The sequence below is a fragment of the Drosophila guanche genome, unplaced genomic scaffold (genome assembly GCF_900245975.1).
Source record: "Drosophila guanche unplaced genomic scaffold, DGUA_6, whole genome shotgun sequence".
Taxonomy (NCBI): Eukaryota; Metazoa; Arthropoda; class Insecta; order Diptera; family Drosophilidae; genus Drosophila; species Drosophila guanche.
Window position 1 is genome coordinate 3,742,810 of NW_022995754.1, and position 11,059 is coordinate 3,753,868.

At 51.9% G+C, this 11,059-nt stretch overlaps 3 protein-coding genes across 8 annotated transcripts; 2 read left to right on the top strand and 1 right to left on the bottom strand.

Moving 5' to 3' along the window:
* The first annotated feature begins 53 nt into the window (after positions 1-53).
* LOC117589234 (IST1 homolog) lies at positions 54-1,942 on the top strand. 5 transcript variants are annotated; one of them, XM_034280992.1, is made up of 5 exons: positions 55-345; positions 416-1,127; positions 1,208-1,258; positions 1,516-1,578; positions 1,652-1,942. In XM_034280992.1, the coding sequence occupies exons 1-5, from the start codon at positions 164-166 to the stop codon at positions 1,868-1,870; spliced, it is 1,227 nt and encodes a 408-aa protein (XP_034136883.1). In that variant the 5' UTR covers positions 55-163; the 3' UTR covers positions 1,871-1,942. The 5 variants fall into 5 exon arrangements, with proteins under 5 accessions (XP_034136887.1, XP_034136888.1, XP_034136883.1 ...); XM_034280996.1 differs by lacking the exon at positions 1,516-1,578 and having other exon boundaries at positions 54-345; positions 1,688-1,942; XM_034280995.1 differs by lacking the exon at positions 1,516-1,578.
* LOC117589235 (ribosome maturation protein SBDS) lies at positions 1,864-2,813 on the bottom strand. The gene is made up of 2 exons (XM_034280999.1): positions 2,633-2,813; positions 1,864-2,567 (listed from the first exon to the last, which is right to left on the bottom strand). Exons 1-2 carry the CDS (start codon positions 2,761-2,763, stop codon positions 1,940-1,942), a joined length of 759 nt encoding a protein of 252 aa, XP_034136890.1. The 5' UTR covers positions 2,764-2,813; the 3' UTR covers positions 1,864-1,939.
* Positions 2,814-3,059: 246 nt separating this feature from the next.
* On the top strand, positions 3,060-10,774 carry LOC117589232. 2 transcript variants are annotated; one of them, XM_034280989.1, is made up of 8 exons: positions 3,060-4,057; positions 4,127-4,852; positions 4,972-7,431; positions 7,498-7,618; positions 8,172-8,290; positions 8,367-8,583; positions 8,653-10,097; positions 10,168-10,774. In XM_034280989.1, exons 1-8 carry the CDS (start codon positions 3,977-3,979, stop codon positions 10,522-10,524), a joined length of 5,526 nt encoding a protein of 1,841 aa, XP_034136880.1. In that variant the 5' UTR covers positions 3,060-3,976; the 3' UTR covers positions 10,525-10,774. The 2 variants fall into 2 exon arrangements, with proteins under 2 accessions (XP_034136880.1, XP_034136881.1); XM_034280990.1 differs by lacking the exons at positions 3,060-4,057; positions 4,127-4,852; positions 4,972-7,431; positions 7,498-7,618 and adding an exon at positions 7,881-8,037 and having other exon boundaries at positions 10,168-10,770.
* The last annotated feature ends 285 nt before the right edge of the window (positions 10,775-11,059 follow it).

An 11,059-nucleotide genomic window follows, 5' to 3' on the forward strand; every position in this document is an offset into this window, starting at 1 on the left:
CAAAAGGTCAAAGTATACGAGCTAATTATTCACTTAGCTCCGCTCTGGCCACACTGTTGGCTTGCCCTGTGACGACATTTGTTTTTCTCTAATGAATCACCCAAATTTGTAGTTACTATTAGTTTTCACGGCTGCCACAGTTAAGTAGCTGCCCCACATCACGATGTTCTCCAGCGGACCCAACTACAACAAGCTGAAGACCAACCTGCGGTTGGCCCTCAATCGCTTGAAGCTCCTGGAGAAGAAGAAGGCGGAGCTGACGCAAAAGTCCAGGAAGGAGATTGCAGATTATCTGGCCACGGGAAAAACAGAGCGTGCACGCATCCGAGTGGAGCATATAATACGGTAGGAGACACACACGGGATGTCTGGTAACCCTCCACCACTACAGACACGTTTACTCTTTGTCCCTGCAGCGAGGATTACCTGGTGGAGGCGATGGAAATGGTGGAAATGTACTGCGACCTGTTGCTCGCTCGCTTCGGATTGATCACCCAAATGAAGGAACTGGACTCGGGCATAGCCGAGCCAGTGGCCAGCCTTGTGTGGGTGTGTCCCCGTCTGCAGAGTGACATTGCGGAGCTGAAGATCATCTCGGACATCTTCATCACGAAGTACGGGCCACAGTTTGCGGAGCACAATCGCACGGCCACCGGGGATCACAGTGTGTCGGAGAAGCTGATGCACAAGCTCACGCTGCAGGCGCCACCCAAGCTGCTGGTGGAAAATTATCTGATTGCCATCGCCAAGAACTACAACATCGAGTACGAGCCGGATCCACAGGTGATGCAGGAGGAACAGAGGCCGGAACACCATCTGATCGATCTGTCCGATCGGAATAATCTCAGTGGTAGCGGTGGTCCGCCGCCACAGATGGGTTTCATTGGTTATCCGGCGGTGCCGCCGCTGCCCAATATGCCGATGCCGCCCACAGGCAAACCCTTCAATTATCCGCCATTCGGCGGTGGTGGTGGTGGAGGTGGAGCTGCTGCATGTGCTGGGCCACAGCCGCCGCCACCGTTTGCCTACAACATACCGCCCAATCAGCCGCCACAGCCAACGACAATGCCATCGATGGTGCCCGGCAAATGCGCGGAGGAGAAGGATCTGAATACCAATTTCATAAATGTAACTACAATTTTTTGCTTTTCTTTTACATTTTCCCACTTTTTGGCATGTCTTTGCATGATTTTTATGGGTTATTGCAGCGGGAAAGTAACAATACGGAAGATTCGGGCAGCCCAGATGAGAATATTCTGGTAGGTTTTTCCTGTAGTTTTCTCTGTTTGCCTCTAACTAACATTTAATCGTGCTTCTCGGGGTTGTGTCTTCTCCTTTGTCTCTCTTATCTCTCTTTCTGTGTGACGTCAATGCGTGTAAGTCCAAACATCCCACAATATGATTCATAATCTAACCCTCCCTCACACACCTGCATGGCCCCAAACCCACACCTTTTTGTTCATTTTATTTACAATTTTTATTTGGCTTCGTGCTTCCCTTTTTTTTTGCTTGACAGCGCCAAAAACCCAACAATGATCCGCCGCCACGTTATACCTCCATTAATCCCGTCAACCTGCAGGTCAGGATGCACAAACCCAACCAAAACTATGTAGAATCCGGAGCCAAACTAATGCTTTTCCTCTCATTCACAGAATGCCAACAAACCGAAACCACAACCGCGCTCAAAGCTGCCACCTGGTGGTCCAACGCTACCCAGTGCACCGCCTGCCTTGGACCTTCCATCGCTGCCCAATGTACCCTTGGATCTGCCAGACATTCCCCCAGGCCCTGCTGACAAGAAGGAGGACGAAGATGAGATCGATTTTGATGAGTTGTCGCGTCGCTTTGAGAATCTCAAGAAGCGTAAATGAAATTTGTTATATTATCTCTTCCAACCTGTACTCTGTTTCACATAAATAATCACGTATAAATGTCCACACCTAGAAGACCTCCTCATTCTCCACGACCTCTTTGAGTTCGAGCAGCTCCAGCAGACCCTTGCCCTTGGTTTCGTTGCGCACGAGTTCATCGATAACGCGATACTGCCCTGGATCGATCAGCAGCGTCAAATGCAGAGTAGACTCCTCCCATTCCTCATGCTCCACGGCGTTGGCCAGCTTGACGACGGATTCCTTGAGCTTGCCGCCCCCTTCCTTGCCCGCAAAGCTAACACGCAGCTTCATGCGTGAACGCTCGATGGGCAGATGCTCGCGCAGCATTTTGATGGCCTCCAGCGTGTTCTGCTTCGTGTTTTTGTTCATCTTCACCGAAAAATGCGCATCCTTGAGGGACTTTTCAATGATCGAGGCCGAGTAGGGGCGACGCGTCTCGGGATTGACACAGAGCGCAGCGACACTGTTGATGATGCTGCTTAACTGCGTGTCCAGCACACTCTGGCGCTCCTTCTCCGAGACCTGTAGCTCGCCCTTGCTCAGAATCTCTTTGCAGATTTCGGTTTCATCTGTCTTGTTGAAGGCCTTCTGCAGCTCATCCTTCTTGGCCGCCTGGCCCTTGGACACGTTTGTGAAAACAGTGTGAGTTTGCAGCACCTCATCGATGTCCTTTTCGCTGCAAGAATAGAAAAAGAAGTCAAGGAACGTGTTCCCGTGCGGTGGCATTTGCGCAGTTGTCACCTGTTGCTGCGCCAGGACAGAACTTTGTTCTTGTAGCAGGCAATCTCGAAGCGCTTGCCACCCTTCTTTAGCCTCACAATGGCTACATTTGTGAGTCGAATTTGATTTGTGGGCGTGAATATTTTGGACATGATGAAATTATAATAAAATTGTTTGACATTAGCGATGAGAGTAGTCGAAATCCAGAATAAGTTCGATAAATTTTAAAATACACTTTTGCTCATGTAGTAACCGAACATGTATATTAACCTCTGAAGACAACAAAAATCAGCCAAAAAACATTGGTTTAATTCCTCTATTTGCCCTATTTATCACCGAAACTTAAATTTTTCACTAACGATTTCCATTAGCCGTTGCTATCGGTTTGGTCTATCGCTGTTCTCACGTCTCTAACGTATTCTGTTGTTGTTGGATTCTCCTCTTCTTCTTTCAACCAATCTGCAAGAGCGCGCTGTCCGTTAGCACAAACGGCCCTTAAATCGCGATATCAATTGCCAAAAAATCGTGTTCGACAAAGTGCAGCTTATCAAGCTGATAATGGCCAATAAAATGATATCAAACAGTGAAACGCGGGCTTCAATGCATAAATCAGTGAATATTAGTGCAACTCCAATGCCTCGAATATTTAGTGGTCCCAATAATATGGCTACATGCGAAAGAGTGGTACCACTAAACATTAGACGAAAGCGGCGAAAAGACAGACATCGATAAACGAGTGTAGCAAAACGCAACGCTGCAAAATGTTTATAAACAGCTGCGAAACTCCGCGAAGCCGCCAGAGGGCGCAACAACTGCGCGTGGGCATTGCCAGAAAAATCAAATTGAAATGCTGCCCTGTGGAACGCCATATTTGATTCGACTGCTTGCATTATATTACAAGAAATTAAAATTTTCAACCGAAAACGCTAGCCCAGGCTTGCCAATCACTTGTCCAAATGTGTGAAAACTCTCGCGAAGATGATTTAGCACAACTAAAGTGATTCACGAGTGGAGTCCAGCAAAGCAACGTCGGACGTATCCAAACTCCCAGCAAACCCAGCAGAAGGTGTGTGTTTGTGTGTGTTTGTGCATGTGTGTGGAACGCATAAAAAAATGGTCTGAAGAAATGTCACAGAAATTGTATAATAAACGTGGAATAAACGCTTTGCTTGTTAACGGAGCAGTGTCAACCATTATCCCGGATAATTGATGTGGGGTAAAAGAGTGTTTTCCGTGTGCTGAGCGCTCGCCATGTGTTTGTGTGTGTGTGGAAGGCCATCTTGTAGCGGAGACCATCATTAAAATATTGTGTGTACTCTCCGCTCTTTGTACTCTCTCCCAGTGCACCACAGACCCCACCACAAAATGGAGCAGTATCTAGTGCCGTTAGAGGAGCCCGTCTACTCAGATTTGCAGGTGGTGCAAGTGCCCCAAGAGGAGGTTGGGGTGAGTATTTGAGTGTGCAATCGGAAATCTTGATGGGAATCTAAACTGGAAATGCCATTTATGTCGCAGTCTCTGGTGCTCCAGGATGACCAGCAATTGGTGTTCAACGACCAGCAGCAAGTGGTGTATCAAACCACAGCGCCGGCCCAATACCAGCAGCCCCAACAGACCACAGCTCCTGCCCACTACATAATCGGAGGAGAAGATCTCGCCCAGCAACAACAGCAGCAGCAGCAGCAGCAACAACAACACCAGCAACAGCAGCAGCAGCAAGTCGTGATGCATCATCAGCAGCACCAAGTGCAGCAAGTGCATTATCAGCAGCAGGAGGCACAGCAGCAGCAGCAACAAATCCACTTGGAGCAGCAGCAGCAGCAATATGTGCAACATCAGCAGCAACAGCCCGCCATACAGCATACTCAGCAGATTTATTACACCTCCGAGCAGGTTCTACAGCCAAACACCATTGTGCAGCATGCATCCATGCAGCAATTGCAGCAGCAGCAGCAACAGAAGAAACAGCAACAGCAAGTGCTCCAGCAACAACAGCAGCAGCAACAATATCATGCGCCCGCCTATCAGCAGCAAACGGCGCAATTGGTGCAAACAAGCGGGCAGCAGCAGCAACAATTGCTGCAGAGTCCCCAGCAGCAGCAACAGCATCAGCAGACACAACAGCAGGGCCAAACATTGCATCTGCAGACATCGCCCGCCCAGCAGCAGCAGCAACAGCAGCAGCAGCCGCAAGTTGTGTACCGCATGACCACCACACAGCAGCAACAACGACCGCTAACTGTAAGAATAAAGTTATAGACTATAAATTCAGAGTTTAATGCATGATATTTAGGTTTTATAATAGTTATAGTCTTTTATTTAATACTTTATTTAACTCATTTAACAATCTTTTCATACAGAACAACATGCATGTCATCGTGCAGCAGCAGCCGGTGCTTATCCAGGCTCAGCAGCATCAGGAGCTCATCATGCGCCAGGCCACGGCCATTCATCCGTACAGCAATCGCGTGGTTTATACCACATCGCCACAGCAGCAGCATGCCCTACAGCAGCACGTGCAACAGCAGCAGCAACAACAGCAGCAGCAGCAAATGCAACTCCAGGCCACAGCACAGACGGCACACCTCGTGCAGACGCGTGTGGTGCCGCAGCAAACCCAAAACGTGGTCTACCAGCAGCTGCAGGTGCAGAAGGTGCCACAGCAGCAACAGACTCAACAGCAGCAGCAGCAAGTGGTGCACACACAGCAGCCCCAACTGGTGGCCACATCTCAGGGGGGAGGAACGCTCGTGCGGGCCGCGTTTCGTGGGAAGAATGCAAGAGGAGGAGCCGTACTCACGCGCACAATGATTGCCACAAGTGGCGGGGTACGACCCACGCTCAGTCCTACGACAATTGTGCGCCACGTGCGACCCCGAGGAGCTGCCGGCACCGTCCAAGGTGGCATTGTGAGGAACATGCGTCCGCCGGGAGTACGTCCACGTGCCCAGTTGGTGGTGCAAACCAGCTCCCCGGAGGGAAGCCAAACGATGCAAATTGTGACACAAACGCAGATGACAAAGCATATAACCATCAGCGCGAATCTCGGCCAGCAGACGGTGCCCGGCCAACAGCTGCAGCAGCGGCAAGTGTATCGCACTCACATGATCACCGACGGCAGTCAGCCGCAGCATCCGCAACAGCAGCAACATCAACAGATGCTGATGATGCGACAGTCGCCGATGCGTTATCGAGCGCCCGTCTCCCTCACCACGGCTGTGGCAACGCCCGTGCCAGCCGCTGTGACAGCCACGCCCGCGGCATCAACCACCAGCAGCATGGGCATAGACATGGAGGAGCGCATCCAAGCGGCGGTGCTGAAAAAGGAGCAACAAAAGCCTACCGCCAATCAAATGCCCATACAGCTGGCACAGGGCACTAGCCTGACGACTTACTATCCAAGCAGCAACACGGCACAGGCCAACACCGAAGAGGAGCAGCAGCAACAGCAACAACAGTTGCAGCAACAACAGCAGCATCAACAGCAGTTGCAACAGCAACAATTGCAACAGCAGGTCCAAGCAGTGCGCACGGCGAGTGGAGCGAGCATGTCGCTGGCAGAGTTTAAGAAGCGCCAAACGATGACAGTGTCCACGGCTGTGCCCACGTCCGTGGCGACAAGCGGAAGCTTGACGCCCCTGCGGCCCATGACACCGGGAACTCTGGTGCGTGCTGCGCCAAAGCTGATAGCCACACAGACGCCCACGGGCGGAGTGCTGCCGATTGGCACACGCATTATGCAGCCACAAAGAGCAATTGCACCACCTGCAGCAACGCCAGCAGTTGCCCCGACGCCCACACCACCCGCACCAGCAATTGCACCGCCATCTGCCTCCGTCGTGGATGCTGGCGATTCGCAATCCTCCTCGCAGTCCGGCTCATCCGTGCAGCAGACGTCGCACAACAATTACGAGATCCACTCGCAGCATGTGCTCAACAATCGTGCGGGTCAGGCGATACCAGAGAGGGATCGTAACAGCGCCAAGATGCTGGTGATACTCGCATCGGGCGAGCAGCGATTGATCACCTTCACGCTGCCGCGGGAGTCGTGCACGGTGCAGGATCTGCTGGAGCAGGTCTGCGTGCCGTTCGACAACACCACAACGATCCAGTGCGTCGAGCATCGTGGTGCCAATGTGGATTTTGTGGTAACTGTGGGCTTTTCCGTCAATGAATCTGCCAGCGAACTGATCTCCCGTGCGGAGGAGAGTCTCCAAATGAATCGCCAGCAGGAGAATGCCGCCGCCAGTGCAGCGCCTGCACAATCTGCGCCCACAACCACAACACCATCGCCGGCGTACACTCAGGCGAATGCAGCGGCAGAGCAGGCCAAGCGAGAGGCAGCCAGTTCAGCGGCACCAAATGGAGGCATTACTAACGGCACGGCCACGGGCGCAGGTGTCGTGTCGGTGGCCACCGAAGGACGCAAGCTCATCGACGGTTACTATGCGGTGTGCAAGCAGTGCGGCTTCACTGGCATGGATCATGCCAAGTGCGAGCGCTGCAAGCGAGTCTTCCTGGAGCCACCGAAGCGCAAGTCCTACCTGCCCAAGTCGAATGCCACCTCCTCACCGGCATCATCCACCTCCAGCGAGACGGCAACGCCCGCGGAGAAGCGGGAGCTGGCAGCAGCTTCACGCTACAACAAACAAATGGGTGGCGTCACCTTTGCCACGGGAGCCAGAGGACGCGGTGGCATGGCCTCAATGCGGGGACGAGCTCGTGGCGGTAGACGAGCGCCCGAGGTGGATCCTGTGGTGCTGCTGAGCAGTGAGGATGAGGCCGAACCAGATGATTCCACTGCCGATGGCAGTGTTAGTGTAAGTCTTAGCTACTTTTATTTTGGATTTTCCTACAATAACCCTCGCTTGTATCTTATTTTGCAGCTTCCATCAATGCACTCGAGCCACTACAGCCATTTCATGAATGGAAAAGTTCCTCTGCCCGCCGTGGCCTTTGCCTGTGAGCCCGTGCTGCCCGAGGTGGACGAAGAACCGCTGTACAGAGGTATGACCCTAATAGAATGGTTTTACAAGCAAATAATTAGGATTGGCGGCGCATTTTCTGGTGCTGGTGTATGTACATGCAAAGCAATGTTTGTTGTTTTTGTTTATGCAGTGTGTGTGTGTGTGTGTGTGTGTGTGTGTGTATCGAAATTTCGTGCCTGGCAATGCCATCGCACTATTTTTAGTTCTGTTATGTACCGCCAGGGGTCGCTGCGCAGAGCGTCACGCCATTTTCTGTGTTGGTTGCGTGAAGAAAAAGAGTATGAGAAAGAAGAAGCGAATGCGTGAAAACAGCTCGTTCTCCATAGTTATATTGGAATTTTTGTGAAATCGTGTTAGTTTCAAACTGATTTTACTTTAAACAACTAAGTTATAGACAAGCCGCACTCTGCGCAACCCCCACAAACATGAATGACGAAGGTAATTACACCAAATTGTGGGAAAACGTGTGCGCAGTGCATAAAATGAAAAAAAAAATGTGGCTTTGCGATAGCAGCAGCACATGTGAAGGGAGAGCAATAAATAAATGCAAAATTAACATTTTTCGCTTGCAGATTTTGTGCGCGGCGATGTTATGGACTTGACGGATGTGCCGGCTAACGAGCAATTCTCCACACCGATCACATGCAGCTGTGTGCGTCTGATGCCCTATCGTTTCGACACAATTGAGCCGGTATGTCCCCCCCCCTGCCTCTCACACTACCTGCTATGTGTGCTTATATTGCTTTCTTTTTTTTTTGTTTTTCCAGGTCACCTTCACCTCGAAGGGCATACGTATAAATGGCATATTGCACGACATGGACGAAAAGTTCACCCTAAACATCTACAAGCACGAGGTGATCAAGGTTATTGCACATTTCGGCAGTGTTGACCAGCCACAGACACTCCTTACGCTCTACTTGCTCAAGACATGCGCACTGTATGTGAAAGCGCAACTTTGTCTACCCGATGATCAACCAAATGAACGTAAGTTGCAGCTTGCGCCCTTTCCCGATTTGAATTCCTGCTATAGTTAAATGCTTTCCCCTCCCGCAGAGACTGGCTTCAAGTCACAAACCTCTATCCACGCACGACGCCTCGTTCTGCTGTTCGATAGCATCTCTCACAGCGGCCGTGAGACCATCAAGACAATGTTTAGCTGCGTGGACGAGATCTCGGCGATAGATGCGGCCGATATATTAGATCGAATTGCCGACTCTGATCGCAAGGCTTTGGACAAGTCCACACAGCCTGTAGTGCGGCAGTTGCGTGTCGATGAGCAGGTAAGCCTGCTGATGTATCCTCCCACGGGCACGGGCAGCCTTTGCATCCGCATGGAGGACTTTGTGTGCCTCACGAAGGAGTCGTATCTGAACGACATCATCATTGACTTTTACCTGTTGTGGCTGCGCAACACACTGATACCGGAGGCAACACGAGAGCGTACGCATGTGTTTAGCACATTCTTTTATAAGCGACTGACTACTCTGACGCGTCCCACCGACATGCGGCAAACAGCTGCACAGAAGCGGCATGCCAGGGTCCAGAAGTGGACGAAAGTGGTGGACATATTCGACAAGGACTTCATCATTGTGCCCATCAACGAGCAGTCGCATTGGTTCCTTGCCATCATCTGTTTCCCGAACCTCAAGGGTCCCGTCACCTATGACACCAATCAGCCCGTGGAGCCGCAGCATCTGAAGCGTGCACGCGGAAAGAAGGGGCCCCTGCAGATTGGCAACACCACCATCACACCGCTGACGAAGAGGGGCGAGGGAGGAGCCCTGCCGGCGGCACTCAACTCGGAGATCTGCCGGCTAGGCGACGACGGGGAGAGTGAGCGAGATGAGGCGGAGGGCGATGACAGCGACATGGCCTCCGAGGACAGTGACAACTCGAATTCGGGCAAGGAGCCAACGGCCGCCAAGGAAACAGCGGCAGCCACACCCACGCCACAAATTAGCAGTGGCCCAGCGCGGATTTGCGGTGCGGAGGAGGTGCCGGCGGTGAAGCAGCCCCTGATCCTCATCTTTGACTCGTTGGCCGGTGCATCGCGCAGTCGTGTGGTGGCCACGCTGCGGGATTACCTCACCTGCGAGTACAGGATCAAGAAGCCGGATGCGCAGGCGCACGTCTTCAACAAGGATAACATGCCCGGACACTGCGTCAAAGTGCCGCAGCAGAACAACTTCACCGACTGCGGCCTCTATCTGCTGCAGTACGTGGAGCAGTTCTTTACGGAGCCCATCAGAGACTACAGACTGCCCATCAAGCAGCTGACGAACTGGTTCGACTTTCTCACAGTCACCAAGAAGCGCGAGGATATTGCCAATCTCATCCAGAAGCTGATGGACGAGAGCAGCCAAACACAGCGCCAGGTCCTGCCGGTCATCGAGTTCCCCACCCTCAACGGTCAGCTGGTGGAGTATCCCGAGGATACGGAGAGTGCCGAATTCGAGGAGGAGGAGGGACACGAGGATGAGGAGCTCAATAGCGAGAGTGTAAGCACAAAAAATTACATCAAAATGTTGGAATTATTCTAATCTATTACCATTTCTACCGCCCCATTAGCATGACGAAAACAATACCGTGAGTGAAATGGAGGTAGATCCCGTGGGCGATGATCTGCCTGTGGGCAAAACCACCACGGCAGTGGTCGTTAGCAGCACCGCAGCGACCGTGAACAGTAGTGGTGCGACAATGGCAACGGCCGCCAAGACCAAGAGGTTCGTGCTGAAGCGTCCCATGCAGAACGGTCTGGGCACCACGCTGACGAGCAATGGCATTGGAGAAATTCACAATGGGAACTTCCAGTTGCCACAGCTAGTTAGCACAACGACGGCGAGTGGCGCGCTTGGCGGAGCTGGGGCAAACCTGGCGCAACGTGCCAGCAGCGGCAGCCTTAAGATACGCAAGATCGAGCCTTAGCATAGGGAAGATGTGCAACGCATCGACCTGCCGCCCGCCCCGCCACGAATAATGCGGCTGATGTTGCCACAGCTGCAGCAGCACTCACAGCAGCACCACAATATGTAAATAAATATTAAGAATCATAAAACATCTATTGTAATTCTCTTACCAGCATAATTTGTATCAATATTACTGTCGGCACTGAATGAAAGAAAAAATGCAAAATCGTTAAAATAAAGACTACATTCGTATGTATAAAATACACCAGCAATATTTGTCTGTCATTCGTTCGTTGAGTTACACGTCTGGCAGCAGGCAGGGGAGGCTTTCTAATGCATCCACATCCACCGACATGACACGCGTCGTACACACCGCCACCCGCACACTCGCACCGCCCTTGCCCAAACCAGTTTCGTGGCGGCGGCCTGCCATGTAGACTAGAACCGTCATGTAGGCCGAGGGATATACATGGTGCATGGTACATGGTGAGACTCCCCGAGGCAGGGCGGTGGATCTGATTAAATTAGTGACAAATTTGGCCCCATTGCCGATC